We start from the raw sequence: 21,965 nt of genomic DNA, 5'->3' as shown, positions 1-21,965 counted from the left end.
CAGTTGATTGAGCGCACTAAATGCGCCTATTTCACCTTTCCATCGTCGCCGACAAGATCCTCGGCCGGTGGAGTCTTCCGTGTCAACATTGTTGCATCGGCGCATGACGCTAATGTGGAAATAATCTCCTAACCTTCCTGTCGCGCCTCGCGGGCCTGAGGTCAGATTGTTGCTGGACGACTTCCTGAGAACATTCCGGCATCGTCGATAAATCACACACAGAGTCACACACTCGCCTGCATTTGCTCTCTGGGGCAGAAGCCCTCCCTCGATCACCGTTGATGGATAAACAATATTTACGATGCGCCTCTCGCCCTGCCATAATAGCCTGATTGATTCATTGTTCGACCAGAGATCTTCAAGCGAGCACGAGGAATTATTCCTCAGCATGATGAGAGTTTTTAATCAGCCACAAGAAGGGGACGATCACTCATGAAAGCAGATGTTCTTCGCTGCCACAAGGACAAATTTGCATGCAAATTCTAATCTGTGAATTGTATATTAGGAAAACTCCAGACAAAGTGTCGCTAATACGTACTTCCAATGAACTAAAGGTTAATTGATACTAAGTAATGATCGTCCCTTTGAGTGGCGAAGAAAAGCGCGCGACATAAAGGCTGTCGGCGACATCATCGTGTATTGTTTCGATCGATTGTCTCCGCGGCAGTGTATGTGGCGCCCCATTGGGAGGATTTTGACTGTTCTGGACAGATCTCATTGGGGCCCCGGTGAGAGAAACGACCACTCAGTCTCAGGGACAGACGTGCAAAAATGGGTTCGGCCGAGCAAACAAGAGGACCCATTGAGAGGCGCCACAAAGCGAGGCTGCTCGAGAAACTTTTTCTATGAAATATGACTCGCGCGTCTCATCTAATGCCAAGTGTCTCAAGGCAATCCTCTCCGCGCTGATTGCCTCATCCATCATGGCATTCTTTGGTATCCCTTTGAGCTTCTGCACGACACCTGCCACCGGAGAGCCTCCTCCGCCGCGCCTGAGAGCGCAGCTATCGTGAGAGTGTGTCACAAATTAATGACGGAGCATTTGAGATGCATCAATGATCGCTGGTGTGGCCGTGTTAAGTGGCGGCAAGTGGGTCACTCAATGGTAATTGTGAATGATTGTGATGGTTCAGAGTTCACAATTAACCGCTATGTCGCTATTGACGAGCAACGTTGGCCATCGAGAAGCAAATGAGTAAAATTCTGCGGTCGGACAAAGTGCTCTAAGCAGTGAAGTTATAAAGCAAAATTCTTCCTCGCGAAACTTGTAGTGAAGTCACTATGATAAACTTCTTATTACGATTTACGGTAAGTTCATCAATTCAAATGAATCTCCGTTCTAATTTCGAGCATCAGAAATGCACTTCATTTCGATATTGTCGACAATTGCACATATAATGCCGAGATTCTGAGTGATTTGGGCGCATTTTATTACTTCTGAGAAGAGAAGCAAATTTTCATGGAAGAGAGACGCGATGGCATAATTTCACCATTGGCAATCGCCCATGATCAATCGGATGCCAATAAAACAGCCACGATGACCTTCTGCGATGCCCACAAAACGACTTGTCCGCGAGGCGCATACACGGCCAGAGTCAAGCTCAAGAGCACCATTTTGGGAAATTATGTGAATTTTTCCACGCTCCGCGATTACTTAACACGATCTGATCATCGTGATGGGGAAGACGCACGGAAATATGGTCAGATCTAGTTGCGACGTGGGTCTATTTGGGATGCCTGAGCGTCGTGTGTGATCGGCAAGTGGGTTAAGTGCTCATCACGATCACCCATTGATGCTCTGCACCAATTAGTGTGTCCCATTTCTGCGCCACAGCCTGCGGAGAGGCGATTCCCACAGGGAAGGGAAGAACAACAAGGGCATCCTCTCTCACACTGCTTTTGCATACAATCTTCATTAGTTTTTAGAGGTGATCGCATTGGTAACGGATTTCACCGCAGCACATAAGCGGGTTTTGGAGATGTGTGTTCTTTTCTTCTTGCGCGTCTGAGATGCGACTCTTGGCCCAAAGACCGCCTTTATCTCCTCAACCACAAGACTCTTTCTCCTCACCCAACACTCTCGGCACAATCACACATCTGAAAGCACATTCGTGTTAGCCAAGCTGTGCCATCGTCAAAGCACGGTGGAAAAAAGGCCCCAAGATAAACAGAACAGCTCATTCACCAACTTAATCCCGCGCGCTTTCAGGCCACAATCAAACACATTTCGCGCAATTTCAGCGATTAAGATGTATCAATAAAGTCCCCGGCCAAATATCTTGCGCGCTTCTTCGCCAACACTCTTTGTCCATAATAATCTTCTGATGTGTGTGCGACGAAGTGGGAAAAACGAGGTGATCTCTCTGTGGTCTGGGGAAGAAGATCCATTAATACGATTGCGGGAATTGAAACGAAATCAGTGTTTTATGGCCCCACAGACACACAACCTGTCGTACTTTGGTGGCATTAACAGTAAATTACCCACATTCAATAGGAGGATCACCTGATATGAAATTCGATGTCACAGCATCACTTTTCTCAACCACACCTGACAACGCTTGCAACGAGTTTCTTCCTTCCCTCCGAGGCACAATCTATCGGTTTCCACTGTTTCTCTCACTATTTTTTTCCATCAGCAATGCGCTGCTCTGAGATGTGAATGAAGAGCAGTGTAAGAAGAGCAAAGAACTTGAGATTTAGGGAAAGTCTTCTGTGTCTCACAAAAAGGAGGAAAACAGCTCTTTTAGAGCTGTTCTAAAGCTTCAATTCTCTGTTTTGCTTCAAAGGTGTGTCAGAAAGAGTTTGAAATGTATAAAATGTAATGACACAATCTTGTTTATCGCTCATCATTTCATTTTATTTATTCCTTGCCAACGGTCTGCAGCGTAATATTTACGTCATATCCGTTTAGAGAGTAATCGCAAGATGAGTTTGTGAAAGGATCTCAGCAAGAATGCAAATTCATCGGAAATGCAGGAAAAAACACATTAACTCGCGTGCGGAAATAATGAGAAAAAGTCAGGACGGAGGTGAAAATGATACTTTTCTCACCCAGAGCGAAATCCAGACGTAACAACATCACAAATCTCTTGCTGGGAAATGGTCGTTAAGTTGCGAAATTAATATTCACAGACACGACAATTGAGCAATATGGCGAGATGGCGAAAAAAAAGTTCAAAAGGCTCAAAATGATTGTCGTGATCAGTGGTGATCTTTGTGGTGTGCCAGACATTAAGCAATTGCGTGCGGCCTCTCGAAAAAATCACGAAAAATGATCTAAAAATTAGTGTCGCCGTGTAAAATGCGGCCTTTATGCAATGCGCAGATGACGATTTATTCATTTCTTTTGGCTCGTTTCACTTTCTTGTTAATTCCCTGTAATGCTGCTCGCGCAGAAGCCAACACATGACGAAATCCCCAGGCCAGACACTTTATAGACAATTGTGTGTTATTAAAAAGTGTTGTCGTCGTCGACGAGGAAGGTGAAACGCGGAGGGCTGATGAGGAAGAAGTTGTAAAATGGCAAGCTGGCAAATGCGGATTTTCGATTATAATCTCAAATTTGAATATGATATAATAAAAAAATAATAATAGTTGGATGGAAAGGAGCTAAGAGTGGAACGAGTGCGGCTTTAGAAGTGCGACTCGGAGTAATCATTTTTGTGATATTTCAGCATTCACGATCCCCGCTCTGCGGATTCCCTCCCGGATTTGTGCCCGCGCTCATGCGCCTCTATGTCGAGAGACAAGTATTCATTCCTCGGATTTGAACATTTTACACACGGACAATTTACAGTTGAGGCCAAGAGAGGCAGAGAAAGAGATAAAGTTGCAGCAGCAACATCGACAAGTTGAAATGGTTCAAAAACCATACAATATAGCCAAGAAAATCCATGCTAAATTGGGTGAGTCTCTCGATGGACGAGATCGTTTCTCTCTTGGCACTGATCATTTTTTTCACCTCCTCTCGCGCGCGTTTTCTTTACTTTATACTTCTTCCAGTGTTGACCTAAAGCACTTTGGATGGATGGTCTTTTTTATATTATACATTCAGCGAAACAGAGTCTCTTTCTCTCTCCTACTTGCCATTCACAAATTGAGCAAATTGGCTCTTTGGATTGCGCAAAGCATCCAACATCTCACGATCGCCCATGAAGAACAATTAAATTCATCTATATATTGATTTATTGTTGATTTCATCCCGCACAATTCAACATTTTCTTGGCCAGAGCATTGGAAAAAAGCACAAGGAGAGAAAAAAAAGCGGTAACACAATAGATCTCAAAGGGGCGTTCATTGAGACAGATTGAAGTCGTCGTGCGCATTTTGCGAGAATCAATAATTCTGACACTCAGCTTGAATCCCCTAAAATCGTTTCCTTTTTCAGTCATAACAGAATATCTAAAATTATAAGCAGTTGGCTAGCTTTTCGATGCTGCCGCCAAAAGTGTGTGTACAGAAATGGAAAAAATGACGAACCCTGTGGCTAGATCTCATTCTTTCCTGCGCCACTCTCTCGCCTCGAATCCGGGAATGTAATGGATCGTCTGAGGAGAAAGATGAAACGATTTCACCCACAAAGACTCCCAAAGGCAAAGAGATCTCAATAGATTCGCTCTCCTGGCAAACCTTTCACCATCTCTCTGACACGAGAAATTGATCTTCGGCTCTTCTTAATTGCACCATCTTCAGCCGTGGATTGACTCTGTGTGTGTCTGATTTTCGAGGAGTCACTCGCCAGGGCACGCAGAAATCATAATCCACGGAGGCACTCCGCAGCCGCGGGGCAGCAAAGACAAGACAAGAAAAAAGGCAAGAGAATCGGGGCCCAACATCGCGCACTGGAACGTGTAACGATAATTTTCTATACAGACAATAAATAGAGGCGTACGTTTCGTTGTGGCATTGCACACATTGTTGGTACGTTTAGTGTTCTCGCGAGAAGTGGCCATTGAGGAACTTTCCCACGCTAGGCGAGACTCTTGTGGATACAGAGATACACTTGGCCACCTCTCCGCGCCCGCCGCCGCCGCCGCCCCTTTTGTGATATTACAAAACAGCCAATTGAGGAACTGAAAAGCTCTCTTTTCGATCCCAACACAACACTCGGCAAACTCCCATTTTCGAAAGCATCATCTCTCAAATCACCTCTTCTGCTCTGTGCATTGATGAGGTTTCCACTCCATCCGGAAAATTATACATTCTTTTCTCCCCAGTCAAGATCACGCGGTCAGTTTTAAAGTGGAAGTCGACTCTTTGTTGCCGGTTTCACCTCAATTCTCCGTCATGTCTAAAGACTCACACAATTTTGTACAATAGCAAGCACTTTTAGCAGCTCCACAGCAATATAATAATAAGCTGTAATGTGCCTTTTATTTTCACGGAGATTTTCTCGAAAACTCAACCGGAGAACCGTTTCGATCATCATCAAAAATTTTATGGTGAACTTAACTGGAAAGAATGGAAAATAGAAACCACTTCACTCTTCAGTGACTCTTTAACGCACGATTCTCGAAAATAAAATCTTTGTATGTTTCACAGCGCGAGAATAGAATGAAAACATCTCGCAATTTCTCAAATATTTCCGCAAAGTGACTTCATTCCAAACAAGCCCAAGATTAACAAAGCAGGAAAGCCTCGCGCCAGATTGATTTATAGACATTCTCTCAGATTTTGCCACTTTATTCGGTGGATGCTCTTGAATCTTCGCTTCGCAAACACTCCAGCTCAGCACAATGTTGCAACATTCAACCAGTTTGGCGATAATGCCACTCTTCATGCAGCAAATACATCATCGCGTCAATTTTAATTTCAAAATACCACCAAATGGAGAATTCTCAATGTAGCGAAAATGTATGAAATGTGAGGTACAGAATCGTATCGAAAATAGTGAGACGCATTCAACACATAGAAATAAACGACGATTAAAGATTTCCTTAATGAGCTGAAGAGTTTATAATTTATCTGTTTGGCAATCTAAAAGCCTATCATCAGTCGCATGTTTGCGGTTAATTAATTAATTGATTGAATATCTTTCCAACAAATTGACCATAGATAAAACTGATTGGTGAAACTCTGTCAATTTGAACGTTCAACATATATTTTAAAATTTAAATCAATCACAAACTAATTGTGTGAATTGTTTTTGCATATCTTACGATTTCTAATTAAAGAAACATGCGAATTCTGATGATCAATACTTTGTCATTCAGTTTTGCTGTCCACCAAGAAGAGGTGAGGAAAAATGAGCGTCTGAGAAGGTTATGGAGAAACGACCAGGACTCAAAATGCCACATAATTTAATTCTAACTCTAGATGAGCCACCATTTCCGGCACAACCCTGCACTGCTGCATGATATCAAATGAGCAAATCATTAACTCGTTCAGCGTCTTTCTTTGCTCTCGTTTGCGCACACGAAGAGAGTCATTTCTTTGATTGATCACGGCGCGAGGAAAAAGTAGCGAAATAATGTTGATTTAGTACCCTGTCACATGCAATTGGTGTGATCAGCCAAGTTTCTGGCGAACAGAGAAGCCCATGATTCTCACCTGAAATAGATTCTCCGCATTCTCGATTATATTCGTGATGTTGAGGAAGGTAACATGGAAAAATTCTGTGGAAACATGTGAGAATCTTTGCACACCACTTACATTTTCATTGTCTCATCTCTCTGCCCGGATAATTTATGCCCAGCACACAATGGAATCTTTGGCGGATGCTATCTTTCTCCCCTCCTGGTCGGCTCGGTGGGCAGACACAGGAGAAACCACCCCGCGTTGGACTCTCTCCTCGGCAGATCAGCGGCAAGTGCACGCGTAGAGGCCAACAATGCCGAGGTCTTGCGATTGTTGGGCTGTGCATTTTCCTACATTCAGGCAGCGACGAGGAATTGCTCAGGAGGATTGAGCAAGTACATAGACATTGCGAAGAAAAAAAGAGATTCTCTGCATCTTAGAACACACGGTATTATTGTTTCAAAGTCACGAACTTCACCATAACGGTATACAAGATGTACATATTTATGGTTAAACATTATTCGTATCTAATACCTAAACAACTATTTATTTTTTGTTTTTACTCTCTTGTAATATCATTACAATAATTTAATTATTTCTCTTCTCTTTCGTATTTCCTCCTCCTCCTTCATCAATCTCTCCGCGTCTTCCCCGCTCTTCTCACTCACGTTCTGCCTCTCTCTCACTCTCTCTCTCTCTCTGTCTCCTCTCACACTTCTCCCGCCCGCTCTTTGTGTTTGTGTGTGTATTCTTTTCTCTTCTCATGTGCAAAAAAATATTGAACAATTACAATACCAAAAAGTAAGAAGAAGAAGAAAAACGATTCAATAATCGCATCTCATTACAATAATATTAATTAAAAACTTTCATCATTTAAAATGTCTATGCATTGATTACATTCAGGAAAGAAAACTGATAACATGATTCTCATCTCTTTTTTTAAAGTGGCATTTATGTACTTTGCTATTTTGAAATCACAGTTTAATCAATCTCCATTACATTTTACAGCTTATAACACCTTAAAAACGTTTTACTTTTGTTTTACTTCATTACCATTTTCACTATCTTAGAACGTTTTGTTTCCTCATCATTTTTAATCTTTCTTTTTCCTTGTTTGTTATCATCTAAAAAATTTTTACTCTCAGTTTCTCCTTCACTTTCTCTATTATCTTCACTCAATTTTTTGTCATTCTTAAACATCTAAAGGCATGTAGTGTGTTGTTTTTTTCATCTCTTTATTGTTTTACATTCTTACGGTGTAAATTAAAGGTGTGATTCAACGTTTCTTTTCTTCATTGCTATCAGTATAAAATTAAGTGAGAATTTTTGCTTCTTTGCATCTTCTACATGTTCTTTTGTAACATCGGCATTCCGAGGGGGAAAAACACGACACAAAATCAAAAAATATGTAAGACGAAACTTCTTTTTGGCGTGTCCTTTCATATCCACATTTAGCAATACATTTTGTTTTCACCAATCATCGACTTTCTTGTGTGTGTGTTTGAAATCATTCTTTTCATTCATATCTTTTTTCTCATATCTTTTTGTATGCTGACTTGTTTTCTTGTTTTCTCTTTTAAAGTTAAACTCAAAATTCATCACATTTCATCATCTTCCATTGTCTTCATTTGAGGCCCCTGTTATCAATAACAATTGATTTTGTTATCAAATACAATTTTCACATTTTTCATTTTTTTTTTTTTTGATAAATTTGTATTGGTTGTTGAGATGATGTTGTCAATTATTGGTTGTGAATGTAAAATATTTAAGACTACATTAAGTTTAAAGTGTTCGAAAGCAAATAACACAAGCAAGTATCATGTTGGACTACTTAATAACTCACCTTCCATGGTTTTCCGGGCTCAAATTCTGGAATATCTGGCCACCCGTCAGATGCATTATTTGGTTCGGAAGACCAAGGTCTGCGCGAGATCAATGAAAGTTCAGAGTCAATAAAAATGCATTGTGCTAGACAGACATTGGCAATCTTTTACTCACCCTTCATAGTTCATGGAAAAATTCATTGTGAGATGTGGTGGCTTCGTAGAAGTTCCTGGAGCTCTGGAAAAGTTCGCCATGTCGTTGTCTGGAGTCACACTAGGCGGAAGTTTCCACTGGTTGAGTCGACTCTGCACTTGAGTTCCAGCCTGAGGAGCTTGACCGAATGGCAGCTTCTGATTCTGCTGCTAGAGAACGGCAAAATAGGCACAGCATTACATAAAATGTCCTCTTCGACAACTAACAACCAAATGGACTGGAAGCTAATTTGATCTGAAATGTCACAATTCCTCACCTTGTTCAATGCCAAGTCTGTGAAATTTCCCTGCAATGATCCAATGGGATCGAATTGCTGCTGAGCCCGTTGATAATCGGCAACTGATTGTTGTTGCCCTTTGAAGACTGATGGCTGAGAAGATAATTGATTCTGAGGCGCAGGAAGGTGCTGAAAGCAACATGACAACATTACACATCCAACAAAATCTAAACACTATACTCAGAAGTAAACTGCACGAACCTTGATATTATTCAAGAGTTGACTTAGAAGTTGCACAGTGTGAGGAGAGAGCGGTTGATTGAGAATCTGTTGATTTAGATATCCCGCCTGGACTGCCATTTCGATCTGCTGCACGAGACCACGTAGCTGATGAATGGATGGCTCGGTGGTTGGATTAGCTGCCTGGAGTTGATTTAAGTTAATGCCACCGCCCCCAGCAGCCCCTTGTTGTGATGATACCAAAGGATTGTTGGAAGCCTGGTTCAGGTACTTCTGAATATGTAGCAGCTGTGCATTGTCCAAGCCACTGCCATTAATGGCGCCGGATGATTGCTGTGGATGTTGCGATGGTGGCGGTGGAAAACGCCCAGATAAGGCACGTCCTGGCTCACAGAAGTCACCCCCGAACTTCCCCATGCTCCTCTGTGACTGACCCAGGAGTTCAACGGCTTCGTCCATGTTCATGTTTGTCATCTGCAGGGCGGTCTCGATATCATCAGCCTTGAAGCCCATTGTGCTCATGAGACGGAATTGTTTGCTGCTCCGGATGATCTCTTGCACCTTGTTAGTGCCACCCATGCGATTGCCACTGCCGAGGGCGAACTTGTTCATGCCATTCGGGGCATTGAAGTGCTGCTGTGGCTGTCCATTGGGCGTCCAGTTGCGGAACTCACCCTGATCTGGCCACACGCCACCACCGCCCTTGCCGGACTTTCCCCACAAGCCGCCACCACCGCCACCTCCTGGCGTCTCCGGAGCTGCGCGGTCGCCCATCTGGTCCCAAAGGCCATTCTTCGTCATACCCTGTGCCCATGGAGTAGCGTCTGGCTTCGCGGCGAAGCGATCAGGAAGATTCGGTGGCGGCTGCATGGGTCCAGCCGCGAGGCGGCTTCGCACGCCGCTCACGTCGGGAATGTCGTGATTCCAATTTGCCGCTCCCGCATTAGCCTGCGGTGGCGGCTGGACGGCCTGTGGCGGCTGATGCTGACTCCAGAAACTCGTGGTGGCCGGCTGAGTGGGCGGCATCTGAGCAAGCGGGTCCTCGCCCCAACCAGATGCCTTCGATGGGTTATCCATGAGATTGAGACGACCAGTCACGCCGCCGCGGATCATCGAGTCGGCACGCGAATCATTCCACACGCCCCCACCGGGAGCTGCGGCTCCACTTCCTGCCGCGGCGGACCAGATATTGCCGCCCAAGGCACCAGCATCTGCCTCCACGGAGGCCACGGTGGGTGGTGGGGGAACAACCGCGGCGCCCGGAGCCTTGTTCACCGCCGGAATCGCAGGCATGCCCTCCACGAGGTTCCACTGGAACTCCCCTCGGGACGGGATACTGGGCGTCGTCGACCACACGCTACTGCCGCCCTCGTCAATCTCGTTATTCTCACCCCAAGTGCCACCGAAATTACTCGCTGGCACGTGATCCCAGCCGCCAGTGCCTCTATCCTCCGGCAACTGTTGCGTCTCCCGATGGCCTGGTCTCGTGAGGTTCTCATGCCACAATTCCGTACCCGTGGGCGCAGCCACGCCACCGGACGCATCGAGAGATTTCGTGGGTGACATCGCCACCTCCCATTGAGTCTCCTGATTCACGTGATCCTTGCCCCAGCCCTCGTACGCGTACAGGGCATCGCGGAGTTGATTGAGTTGATTCTTGGCCGCATTGGCAGGCGCCACCGGTGCTGCAGCCGCCTCAGATTCACCCGTTGCCATGGCGGCGTCCGGCTTCGCAGCATTCAGATTCACACTTCCGTTGGGATTCTCACTGGCCTGACTCGCACTGGCCTCCATGGCGCCCGGATCACACTTTGGCACCTTACTGGCGACAACATTAGCACCATTGCCGGTGGGTGGCGGCCAATCGAATTGCGACGGTGGCTTCGCAATTCCCAAATTGAGTCTCGATGTACCCCAAGCACCATCCTCATTGCAATTGTCATCCGCTGTCGTTGTCTTGCCCTGCTGCTGCTGTTGCTGTTGCTGCTGCTGCTGCTGCTGTTCAGATCCGCCAGACCCACCGGCCGCGTTCTCACCCCACGTGGCCCCCTTGGTCGGGCTCCCCCAGCCACTGACAGCGGGCGCACCGCTCGACGGCAGGAACTCATCGTACCTAAAGTAATCCTTAACGCTATGACTATGATCTACATTGGCAATTGTTTCGATATCACTCCTTTCCATTTTGTCGTCTTTTCCTGCCATCATTTCTGTTTCACACTGTTGTCTGTGCGTTAATCATCACCACATGGAATAGTTGGAATATCGCCTTTAGATCCTCCACAGCTCAGCTTCTTCTGCTACTCTTCGCCTTCTTCACCTGAAACTTTCGGTCTCTTCACGTGTCCTTCGAAAGCTTCAAAGCCACACACGTCAACTTCTGCAAAGACAATTAAGAAGAAGAAAATCAATCAGTAATGAAGGAAGTTTTCTCTGTCTCAATCACCCAGAAAATTCAATTTATTCACACCTCATGTTGAGTAACCAATAGAGAACTTTCGCTTTTTTACTATCTCTTAACCCTTACGCCCGGAAAAATTCTGAGCCAACGATATAAAAACATCAACTAAATAATCATTTTTCTTCCATCTAGTCCTAAAGGGTTAACATGTTGACTGAATTGCGGTGCCAATCTGAGAATTACATTCCCAGCAAATCGATCAAATATATACACAAACCGCAAACTTCTAATGACAAGACATGAGACAATTCACTTCTAATGAACACACCATTCGACATATTGATAATCACTTCTCTCTCCACTAAAGGAGATCCAGGCATCTCAAGAGATGAAAGAAAAGACACATTTTGAATGCAATTGAAACCTCCTCTGTAGCAAAAGTCGTCAGCGACATTTATAAAATGTTTCCCACATGCGACTTTATATCATGATCGTTGAATTTCCACGTGAAAATGTGCACAACAAGAGTGGATTTTGTGTGCGCACACCAACTCTTCAAATAGCATATAAAACATTGTATCTTATCGCTTGAATCAGTCCCATTCTACCTCTGCTCTCATTCATTTCTTTCACAGAGTGTGACATACACAGTTGGATAGACTTCCTCTTCTTCCTCTTCGCCTCGCTCTGTGCCCATCTTTAGCAAATCCGCGGACAGAATGTCAGTGGAACCGACGAAATATCACCATCAATCGTCTGTGGCATCTACAATTACACCATCCAAGGGCCACTTTCGATCTTCCTCGCTGGAGAATAATATTTACACACCGATCAAGAGTGTCACAGCCTCTTCGTCACCCCTCACATCGCTTCAATTACCCAACACTGGCATCCCATTTAGCACTGGGACCCTCAAATCCAGGCGAGAACAGAAACGCCTTACGGACATTGTGGCTCAGCATCATCGCATGAATTCTGTGGATGATCTCAATAGTCGAAAGTCACAATTTCGCCTTATTCGAGACATTTTTGAGCAGAACAAACCAGCAAATGATCCAACACCAACCGCTGAAAGCAATTCTGTCACTGTTGGTGATGCCAAGCCACCGAAAATTCAATCTTGCAGTGGAGTTCTAGAACAGGTATTATTCCAAGGAGATCTTTCGTGGTCTGATTTAGCAATTCGCTGTCACTCTTTCAGGGGAAACAAGTGATAAGACCCATTGCCTTCAAGCCTATTCCCTACACTCACGCAGAGCCAGTGAATCAGAGATTCAGCGACTTGGGCGATCGCTATGGATCAACACCATCACTAACTCCCAACATTGGCAGTAATCTGAAGTTTGGCAGTAAGACATAATCAATTGATCTTCGATCTCATATCTAATGTAATAACTAAATTACAGGCACAAGCGACTTGAGATACAATTGCAGTGTTGGCAACCGTAAATCACTGCATTGCTACAACACATACGACAGCCTAGAATCAATATCAAAGTCTCCCGACTCGATAGCAACTAGTCACAGTACATTGTAAGTATATTTTTCAAATCCCATGGAAGAAAAGTGAAAGTGAAAAATGAGAGCTTATATACATCTCCGTTTCTTTCTCACATTCCTCACGATCTCTGGCATTTTCTTGTGACACAAAGCAGAAAGACAATAATGCCATATCATCATCACAACAATCACCATCATCATCATCATCATCAGGATCTATTGGATATGACACCATCGCCGTCAGATTCTGGAATATCGGAATTAGAGGCGGCACTGCGTGATCGTGACTCGGAACTTGCATACTTGCGCCAAACAATGGAGCACAATGAAAAAGTAATATTTAAAGTTCATCAGGTATTTTCCCTTTTTCTCTTATATTTTGTACATATTTTTGCTGTCCAAATCGTTGTGATATTAACCAGTGAGAATTCAAGAGTCCAACCAAATGTCCTAATGATTCACACAATCTCTCATTGATCGTGACAGGACAAGGAGAAACACTGGGAAGATGAGGTGAAGCGCATCAAAATCATCCACGAGAGTCGCTTGCGCGCCAATGCGCAGAAGATACAGAAGTTAGAGCAGATGCTCATGATGCAATCATTTCAGCTGCGCCAGCACAAGAAGCGATCAGCTGAAGATATTGATCGACTCAACGGCACAATAAGTGAGGTGAGAGATCAAAATGAGCGCTACAGAAATGAATTGTGTCACATGAAGATCACAGAAAAAGACCTCAAGGAGCAAAATAGCGATTTGACCGAGGAGGTGCAAATACTCCGTCGCATGATTGCTGACTTCAAGACACGCCTCGAGGAGACAGACTGGGCCATTTGTCAGAAGAGTGGTGAAACAGCCCTGCTCAAGTCACAACTCCGCGACGCTCAGGTTTGTGCACACGAACCACTCTGACCATTAATCAAGCTATTACACTTTCAACATCTCTTTCTAGAATGACCTCATGGCGAAAGATCACGAGATTGCCCAACTCCGCATTGAGATTCGCAACCAGAATTGGGAAGACAAGAATCACACATCACACCAAAACATCCAAGACAGTGCAATGGACACAGCACTCGAAGTGTCTCAACTCAACAGAATCATCATTCTTAAGGATCAAGTTATAATGGCCATGACGAATGAGATTCAGAAGCTGCGGAAGGAATTGTCTGATGTCTCACTGCTGCAGAGTTACGAAGGCATTCCACCGGGTCGAAACACCGCCTGCAAATACCGCAGAGATATCCTTGACTTTCTCTATGCTGAGAACGACACAAACTCCGGAGAGGATCGCGACAAGTGTCCAGAGAAAGATATCACCAAGTTTATCAGCAAGATCGAAGAGACCAAGAGAAACACACTGCAGGACTACCCATTCCTCGCTAAAGTGGAAAATAACACAGACAAGAGCAAGAAGCCATCGCTGGACGAAATGAAGACCATATTCCTCAACAATCAGATCTATCCATACGACTGCAAGGACAGCGTCAGCAATCTCTTCAACATGACCCTCAATTTGCTTCAACCCTCCTCACCGGCGAAAAACCCCAGCGATCCCGAAGATGAGACCAGCAGTGAAACTGAGAGTAGCAAAGCAACGGACTCTCAATCGTCATCACCCACATCAACAGCGGACAGCACAGTGAAGACCCTCCAGACGGAGCTCGAGGAGGCAAAGGCCAGTTTCGACCAAGAGAGAGTCAAGTGGGCTGAAGAGAAGGAGAAGGTACTCTTCTACCAGCGACAACTTCAACTCAGCTACATGCAAATGATTAAGCGCACACAACTGCTCGAAGAGAGGCTCAAAACATGTGGACTTGGTGAAGAGAGCAGTGAGAAAATAGTAGCATCTTAGAAAACAATCGCACTCAATAACTGCACTATTATACGCAAATTCTCCCACGAGACTCACACACAAACTCACTTTAGAGGCATTGAAGGCATTATTACAATTTGCATTCCGTATTCATATGAGACGCTTCGCCGTACCTTGAATGATAGGCTTTTTGTCTTATCTCAATTGTGTAATAATCGTAAGAAAAAAAGTATGAAAATTACTCTCTAACAGCACATCGAAAGAATCAATTGATTCAATATTATACTCTATTCTCTCAGCACTGCGTTATAAATTAGATGCACAGTACGAAATTTGATTATCAGCCACAATTTATATTCCATTCTTATTTATTACATGCTGTACATAAATGAATTTTAGAGCAATAAACAAAACATTCTACTGAGAAATTCTACCCTTTCTCGCCAAATCAAGTGTATAAATTTGAGGATTTGTTCTCAAAACATTCCGATATTCCTTCTCGAGTCTCGCAAAGGTCTTGCCAATACCACGAGGAGTTGATCTTTTGACTTCCATCAGTGTCTTTAGACGACTATTCAAAGCCCTTTTCTTAGCACTTCGCGGCATTCTTGGCGTACTTTTCATCCTCAACATCATATTAGCCTTTTTCTTGTTTTGTGCTCTCGCCAATTTCAAGAATCCCCTTTCATTCGACTCCAATAGTGACTGCTCAAATGTGAAAAATGGCACATTGACCGATAAACCACGCATTGAACTTGACTTTGCAGAAATATTCAAGGGCTCAGGCAAATTTCCCATATTCCTCTTTCCCACAGGCGCTAATGATTCCAAACTTCTCGATGGAACTTGCTGAAAAATAGCCACAATTTCGCGTGAGAAATGATCACATTCCTGTGTTTTCTCAAAAAACTCTTTTACCGTCAATTTGGTAGCAATTTTCTGGTAATTTCTCAGTGCCATTGTTCAACTTGCAGGGAATTTTGTACAGTCAAGAGAAAATTTTCGCAGACACTTTGTTCTCTTCAAAACCACTGTGATTTTCTGGAGAAATTGTCAAGGCACACATTTTTCCCACGTAAAATTATCACGTTCAGCTTTTTGAGGTAAGTGAACTTGTCAGTTCAGCTTGAAGGTGAGTTTATGTTATACAATTCATTATTTAATAAGCAAAATGTTACGCTATATATTTCATTTGTGTGTTTCTCACATGATTTGCGTTAGGAAGAGACGCATTATAAGCAATTAATTGCCAAAACGATTTTTGATCAAATAAGTAAGTTTCAGCTATTGTAGTCTTTTACAAATTATCCTGAAACTCGTCTAATCACTTATTAATATTATATTGAGATTTTAAGTTAAGAGGAGTTAAGATTCTCCATATGACATTCAAGACAACATTAAATTGTACAAAATACATACTTCTCTTCAAATAAACACATATTGTCACGTGAATGAACATAAATTCGCATACTTCTTGGCGCAATGTTTGGATTTTGAATGTGAGACACATATGAAAGCGGATATATTGAGTGATCAGCATGAAAATTGATTTGTTGCCTCACTTTCCCTTTAGTGGACTCTTTCTCCGGACATTGCTGACTCACTAGCCTCAATTGAAACTGTTCACCCCGCAAAATGCAATCAGATGACGAGGACGTGAAAATACTAGGGGAAATCAGTGCTCAGCTGGCAATATTTTTTTCTTCACCACCCATCAAAACTGCTTTTGTTCAGTGGGATTTTTCGGACAAGAAAGAAGGGGACTCAGTGTACGTGATGCGTAGTGGGGCGCTCTCAGTCTCTATCTCACTCTCTCACTTCTCGCGTCGTCTGCGCGTTATCAGCCGGCGCAGAGTGAAATTCATCGACGGAACTTTCATTTGAGTTTACACAGGAAAGTGAATCGGGTGACTTCGTGAAATTGTGCCGTATTCTGACGTGTGATATCAATACAGAAAAATATACACTCTTCCTCACATTCTTTACCGAAACCAACCAACACACATGTTTGTCTCTTCGACTATACAGATCCCCAATTGATACGTATATATAGATAGATAGGAAATATATTACATAACACTCTCTTATCACACTTGTCCCAAAGTGAATTACATTTTCCCATCCGCGCACTTGTGTGTGAGGCACTCTCAGCCTTTTCTTCTCTCTCGCCAATTCCCGCTCTGCTCAACACGTATTGAGACACTCTGCCTGCGGTCTTCAATTTCGAAGCCCATCAAACATAGTCGGAAACCACGTTTTGCCACCAGTTTCAAATAAAATATAGACCTGCGAAGAGAAGATGGCGATTTTTGACTATTTTGGTGGTTTGTGCATCGTCATAGTTGCCGTGCAACTCCTCAGGATCGTCTTTCCGTGGCTTTATGAGAACTTCCTCGGGCCATGTGTGCTTGGCTGCCGCGTAAAATTGAGTGCAATGGGCGAATGGGCGGGTAAGTCTACCAAATCATCTAATATCCTATATTTTACCTCGTCTTCCGGACACTCACTGTGCCCGTCGAGCGCCCTTTTGACGTCTCAAGTGGCCCCACACTTCCTTCTCCTCAACCACACACTCACAGTACGCTTGGGTGGAAAAATTTACACACTAAATTATACACCATGACGAGCAATGAGTCGGTTTTATGTTAATAACTCTCTTCTCTCCCTGGACATTTTCACCAACAAAATAACACTACAAACCGCCTTTTCTGTGCCACAGCCACACACAGCAAAACCCTTCTTGTCGCCCCGAAGCACACCATCGACTTTTGATCGATATTTGTGAACTTTTCTGCGCTTTGTGAAATATTCCAGCCGAAAAAAGGTGAAAACCTGATAAAAATGACTACAGCGAGAGAAATTCTCCAGTGAGCACCGCAACATTATCAGGGAACCTCCTTCTAATCTGTAGAGCCCAGTTTTTTCTCACCCACCGACCTCACGATTTCCCCGCACTTTTCCCCCATGTTTTCCCATCATCAAAACGCTCCTGATACTGCTATTGAAGATTTCTAGTCGAAAACAACATCATTTCCACAGAAAGACTCAACAATTCGAAACTTTAGTGACCTAATAGAAGTGCTAAAAACACAACCAATTCGTGAAAATAATATTTTATTAGTGATTATATTCAGACAAAAAAAATATTTAAATGGCAAGACATGATCTCGAGACAGCATTCTGATCGTCAGATTTTTTCTCTCTAATCTTGTCGTGCCAACAATAACAGAAAAATTTCAGTCACAAATGTAGATCCTTATAAAAACTACTCCCAAGAGTTTTTGTCGATTCTGACGTGGTTTGCTTAAAACCAAAGAACAAGAACTTGCTTTGAAAAGTATTGCAAAAAAGGGATTGAGTAATTATGTCTTCCTGAAGGCCTTCAATTATGCTGTGATCGTAAGTTGAACAGCATCTTCTAAAGTATTTCAAGGACGAAGCATCAAGATTAATTAAAATGTCTAAACCAAATCAAAAGTTGAGTCTTTCCATGTAACTTTGTATCGTTTGTGAATCTCAATTCCTGTAAGTTTCCAAAACCTACCACAGACTTCTCTCTCACTCTGGCTCTCTCTCTCTCTCACTCATTCACATGAACAATTTCCTGATAACAGAATCAACGACAAAGTGTGATAAAAGCAAGCCCCATTTGAGTGTAATGTCACATTATTAAATACGAGATTAACGCCCATGAATATCACCTTGCACTCCACCAAAAATTCACGGCAAAAAACATCCAGCAAAGCATCTCCACAAAAATACATTGTGTGACCTTTATTCGGAGATGGTTTTTACCTCTTTCTCTTGCGCAGCAAAAATGCAATTTCTCTTTCAGAATTGATTGATCCACTCCGTGAGTGTATGTGTGTAAATACTAAATTTCTTCTCTTCTCTTTTTCATCGTTTTGCTTGGACAACACTGGCAAAATAATGTAGTTGTGACCGGTGCGACGGAAGGCATAGGAAAAGCATACGCCAATGAAGTAAGTTTCACGCTAAGCGTGTGGCAAAAAGACTCATATGAACTTGAAAATATAATAACCCCAAAGTGAGAGAAAGTGCAAGAAATTGATTCTTTTTCTCACTTTTTATCATTCGCAATTCATGGATGTTTGTTGGAATTTGAGAGGGAGAATTTCTAAGTTATAATTGGCCGTATTTATCGCGTTTATCTTAAATTAACACACTATTTCACGATGAGACAGACAAGAGAGAAGAAGGAGAAAATTTGTAATCTTTTCGGGTAAAATCATCTGTTGATTCACGCTACAGCGACGCAATCATTTCGGTCAGTTATTTTAATACTTTCCATGTTTTTTTTCGAATAGTCTTCTAAATAAATAGACTTATAATTTCCTCTTCAAATAATTTTCTCATTTCCCTAAACAAACAATAGGGAAATACGCAGATACAAAGTGCAAAAATTATTAAAACTATCGTGAAGTGTTAGTAAAGTAACTTCATGTTCCGGAATGCATACAAGTTTTGTGTGTTTTACACCACACAAATCAAGAAATGAGACAAAAACAGTAATCAAATATAATACAGAGATCTTTGGTGTGGCAAAAAACCTCTTAAATCTTGATGAAAAACATCAATAAAGTGTTTGACGCAAAATAGATACATTCTTGACTTATACAGGGTGCGACATGACTTTTAAATTGGTGTTTTTTTTGCAAAAAGTCGATGGACTCTTGCATAAAAAACACCAAAAAAAACACTGACATAGATTGTCTCCGCAGCGTGACAAAGAAAGACGCGATAAATGACTAATGTTCTCTTCTCAGACAGACGAATTTATCAAATTTATCAATGCATTTCAACACTCACCTAGTGAAATCGCCGTTTTGCCAATTGAATCTGTAAAGTGAGAAAAAAAACACAGAGAATTAGAAAGAAGCTCTCAAAATCATTAGCGAATAGACACGCACTTCGCGAAGCACACTGGAAATTGATATTGATAATCTTGAGAGATGAGGAAAGTAGACCAAACTTATGTCTTTTCTTCACTGATAGCTCGCCAAGAATGGACTGAAACTCATCCTCATCAGCCGATCGTTGCCGAAACTTGAGGCCGTTGCAAAGGAGATTGGTAAGAAAATATCTACATTTACTTGCAGACAAAAAGTAATTAAGATAATCCCTTCGGTCGCTTTGCAGAAACCAAGCATGGCGTTGAGACAAAGGTGATCGACGTTGACTTTACGGGCGGACCCGAAATATACTCGAAAATAGAGAAGCTCATCTTCGGCCTGGAGATAGGCGTTCTCGTGAACAACGTTGGGATGAGCTACAGCAATCCTGAGTACTTCTTGGCCATCCCTGATCGTCAGAAATTTGTTGGGGATCTCGTGACATGCAATATTCTCTCCGTGACCGAAATGTGTCGACTCGTGATGCCCGGAATGGTGGAGAGGAAGCGCGGTGTGGTGATCAACATTGCCTCATTGGCGGCCAAAATCCCAAATCCACTCCTAACCGTTTATGCAGCCACCAAGGCGTTTGTGGATAAGATGTCTGAGGACTTGCAGACGGAATATCACAAGGACAAGATTGTCGTGCAGTCTGTTCTGCCCGGATTTGTTGCCACAAACATGTCCAAGATCAAGAAGCCCACCTGGTTGGCTCCGTCTGCCGAAAAGTACGTCAAGAGCGCCCTGAACAGACTCGGAATCGCCGGACACACGACAGGATACTATCCACATGCTCTGATGAAGCTGATCATTGACATGATGTCAATTATAGCTCCAGCGACAACGCAGCGCCTCATCTTGTCCCAGCTCACCAACATTCGCAAGCGTGCCATCCGCAGGAGCACCAACAAGGTGACATAATCCTCCATAAGCACCCCTTTCTGCTTCACTTCTCGACTCTCTTGCCATTAGCCTTCAGCATGGGGTTTATTTATTGGGTTTTTCGGGGCAACTCTACCTGGTGGATTACTCTTTTCAGCCTGTACCCTTTCTAATCTAACTAATATGAATTGTAACACCTCTCCGGACGGGCCAAAGATAATAATGATAATGAAGTGTAACCGACTTTTTCTGGGTGGCACCCTTTCTCGCCAGAGTTTTGGAAATAAAGTAAGCCAATGGACACCTTTTGGGCTGTAACACACGGTGAACAGGTATTTCTAACGTCAAAAACACCTCCCCGCAGAATGGAGTCTCCCGGAATCCAGTGACTGCCACAAAGTGGTGAACTAACGCTACCATTTTGTCCCAAAATACAGGAGGAGACCGTGCCCGCGGAAGATGAGGAGCCCCACGGCCAACTGGTGCTGGACATTCAACCCACCACGGTGATGTAATTTAGCGTAAGCAGACGCTCCACCGTGGCCCCAAAAGGCCGAAAAAGCCTTTTTTCACCACCATCAAAACATCAACATAACCTCAATGTCCCAGAGGCCCCAATATTTTCCCCGCACTTTTCCGCGAAATTCCCGAAAATCCCACCCACGCCCCAGTGTTCCCACCCGCCCGGGCCGCTCAACTAGCGATTGCAAGTGAAAATAAGCGTGGAATTACCTTTTTAGACACTTTTTTCTCACTTTTTCTGTTCACTTTGTCAACTCTCACCACTTCATGAAAATTCACTGTCAACGCTGACAACCCTGCCAGCCCGACTGACTCGGCGGCATTTCAGCGTGCAAACACTCGACGCAACTGGTGATTTTTCACCAATACGCAAAGGGAAAAAGCAACGGAGGAATGTTAAAAGTGCTCAAAGCATCCGTTTATGTTGATAAAGTGTAAAAAAGGATTGGGCTGTAGAACTTTGAGAATCTGTGTAAAACTGCGAAAATGCTCTAATTGTTCCCAGATTAGGTGACCATGGTATGGAATATGCAGTATTATAAATGCGTTGGCTGGTCGGGTGGCTTGCAATTTGCTGCGCATTTCACAATTAATTTCAATGCCACACAACTCGAGTTAAAAGATCTTTTACTGTTGAGAGATGTTAACTCAACAAAAATTACTTTTATAGAGACAATTACTCTAAACGACAATATAAATAAAGATAAAGAATTTTTTTAGTCCTATGATGGATCTTAAATTTCTTTTCTGGGTGATTACCAGTGGCCAAAGTTAACAGAAGCAGATGGGTATCGCATGCGTCTCTTTCCGTTATGGAAGTTAAGGGTAGTTAAATAACTTCTCTTTTATTGAAAAATTTTAATCAAATTTGAACTATTAAGAACTATTTTTATTCTATCAATTCCATCATAACAAATCAGTGAT

The 21,965-nt window shown here is 43.1% G+C and overlaps 3 protein-coding genes across 8 annotated transcripts; 2 read left to right on the top strand and 1 right to left on the bottom strand.

The window, feature by feature from the left end:
• Nucleotides 1–1,203: 1,203 nt before the first annotated feature.
• On the top strand, nucleotides 1,204–15,356 carry LOC132262801 (leucine zipper putative tumor suppressor 2). Of its 2 annotated transcripts, none has more exons than XM_059762229.1 (7): nucleotides 1,204–1,308; nucleotides 12,044–12,550; nucleotides 12,610–12,757; nucleotides 12,815–12,941; nucleotides 13,064–13,262; nucleotides 13,395–13,796; nucleotides 13,861–15,356. In XM_059762229.1, the coding sequence occupies exons 2-7, from the start codon at nucleotides 12,128–12,130 to the stop codon at nucleotides 14,761–14,763; spliced, it is 2,202 nt and encodes a 733-aa protein (XP_059618212.1). In that variant the 5' UTR covers nucleotides 1,204–1,308; nucleotides 12,044–12,127; the 3' UTR covers nucleotides 14,764–15,356. The 2 variants fall into 2 exon arrangements, with proteins under 2 accessions (XP_059618212.1, XP_059618211.1); XM_059762228.1 differs by having other exon boundaries at nucleotides 13,061–13,262.
• LOC132262800 (protein Gawky-like) lies at nucleotides 7,731–21,915 on the bottom strand. 5 transcript variants are annotated; one of them, XM_059762222.1, is made up of 7 exons: nucleotides 21,252–21,915; nucleotides 19,555–19,584; nucleotides 9,032–11,387; nucleotides 8,810–8,959; nucleotides 8,515–8,702; nucleotides 8,360–8,438; nucleotides 7,731–8,153 (listed from the first exon to the last, which is right to left on the bottom strand). In XM_059762222.1, the coding sequence occupies exons 3-7, from the start codon at nucleotides 11,213–11,215 to the stop codon at nucleotides 8,115–8,117; spliced, it is 2,640 nt and encodes an 879-aa protein (XP_059618205.1). In that variant the 5' UTR covers nucleotides 11,216–11,387; nucleotides 19,555–19,584; nucleotides 21,252–21,915; the 3' UTR covers nucleotides 7,731–8,114. The 5 variants fall into 5 exon arrangements, with proteins under 5 accessions (XP_059618205.1, XP_059618208.1, XP_059618209.1 ...); XM_059762225.1 differs by having other exon boundaries at nucleotides 8,515–8,699; XM_059762226.1 differs by having other exon boundaries at nucleotides 8,810–8,941.
• On the top strand, nucleotides 16,531–20,837 carry LOC132262803 (very-long-chain 3-oxoacyl-CoA reductase). The gene is made up of 4 exons (XM_059762232.1): nucleotides 16,531–17,174; nucleotides 18,661–18,707; nucleotides 19,741–19,816; nucleotides 19,885–20,837. The coding sequence occupies exons 1-4, from the start codon at nucleotides 17,024–17,026 to the stop codon at nucleotides 20,556–20,558; spliced, it is 948 nt and encodes a 315-aa protein (XP_059618215.1). The 5' UTR covers nucleotides 16,531–17,023; the 3' UTR covers nucleotides 20,559–20,837.
• Nucleotides 21,916–21,965: the final 50 nt, after the last annotated feature.

This window comes from Phlebotomus argentipes, unplaced genomic scaffold, assembly GCF_947086385.1.
Source record: "Phlebotomus argentipes unplaced genomic scaffold, Phlebotomus argentipes genome assembly contig_15, whole genome shotgun sequence".
In the NCBI taxonomy this organism is placed as follows: domain Eukaryota; kingdom Metazoa; phylum Arthropoda; class Insecta; order Diptera; family Psychodidae; genus Phlebotomus; species Phlebotomus argentipes.
The sequence above is the reverse complement of the archived record's forward strand: the minus strand, read 5'-3'. Positions and strand labels throughout refer to the sequence as shown.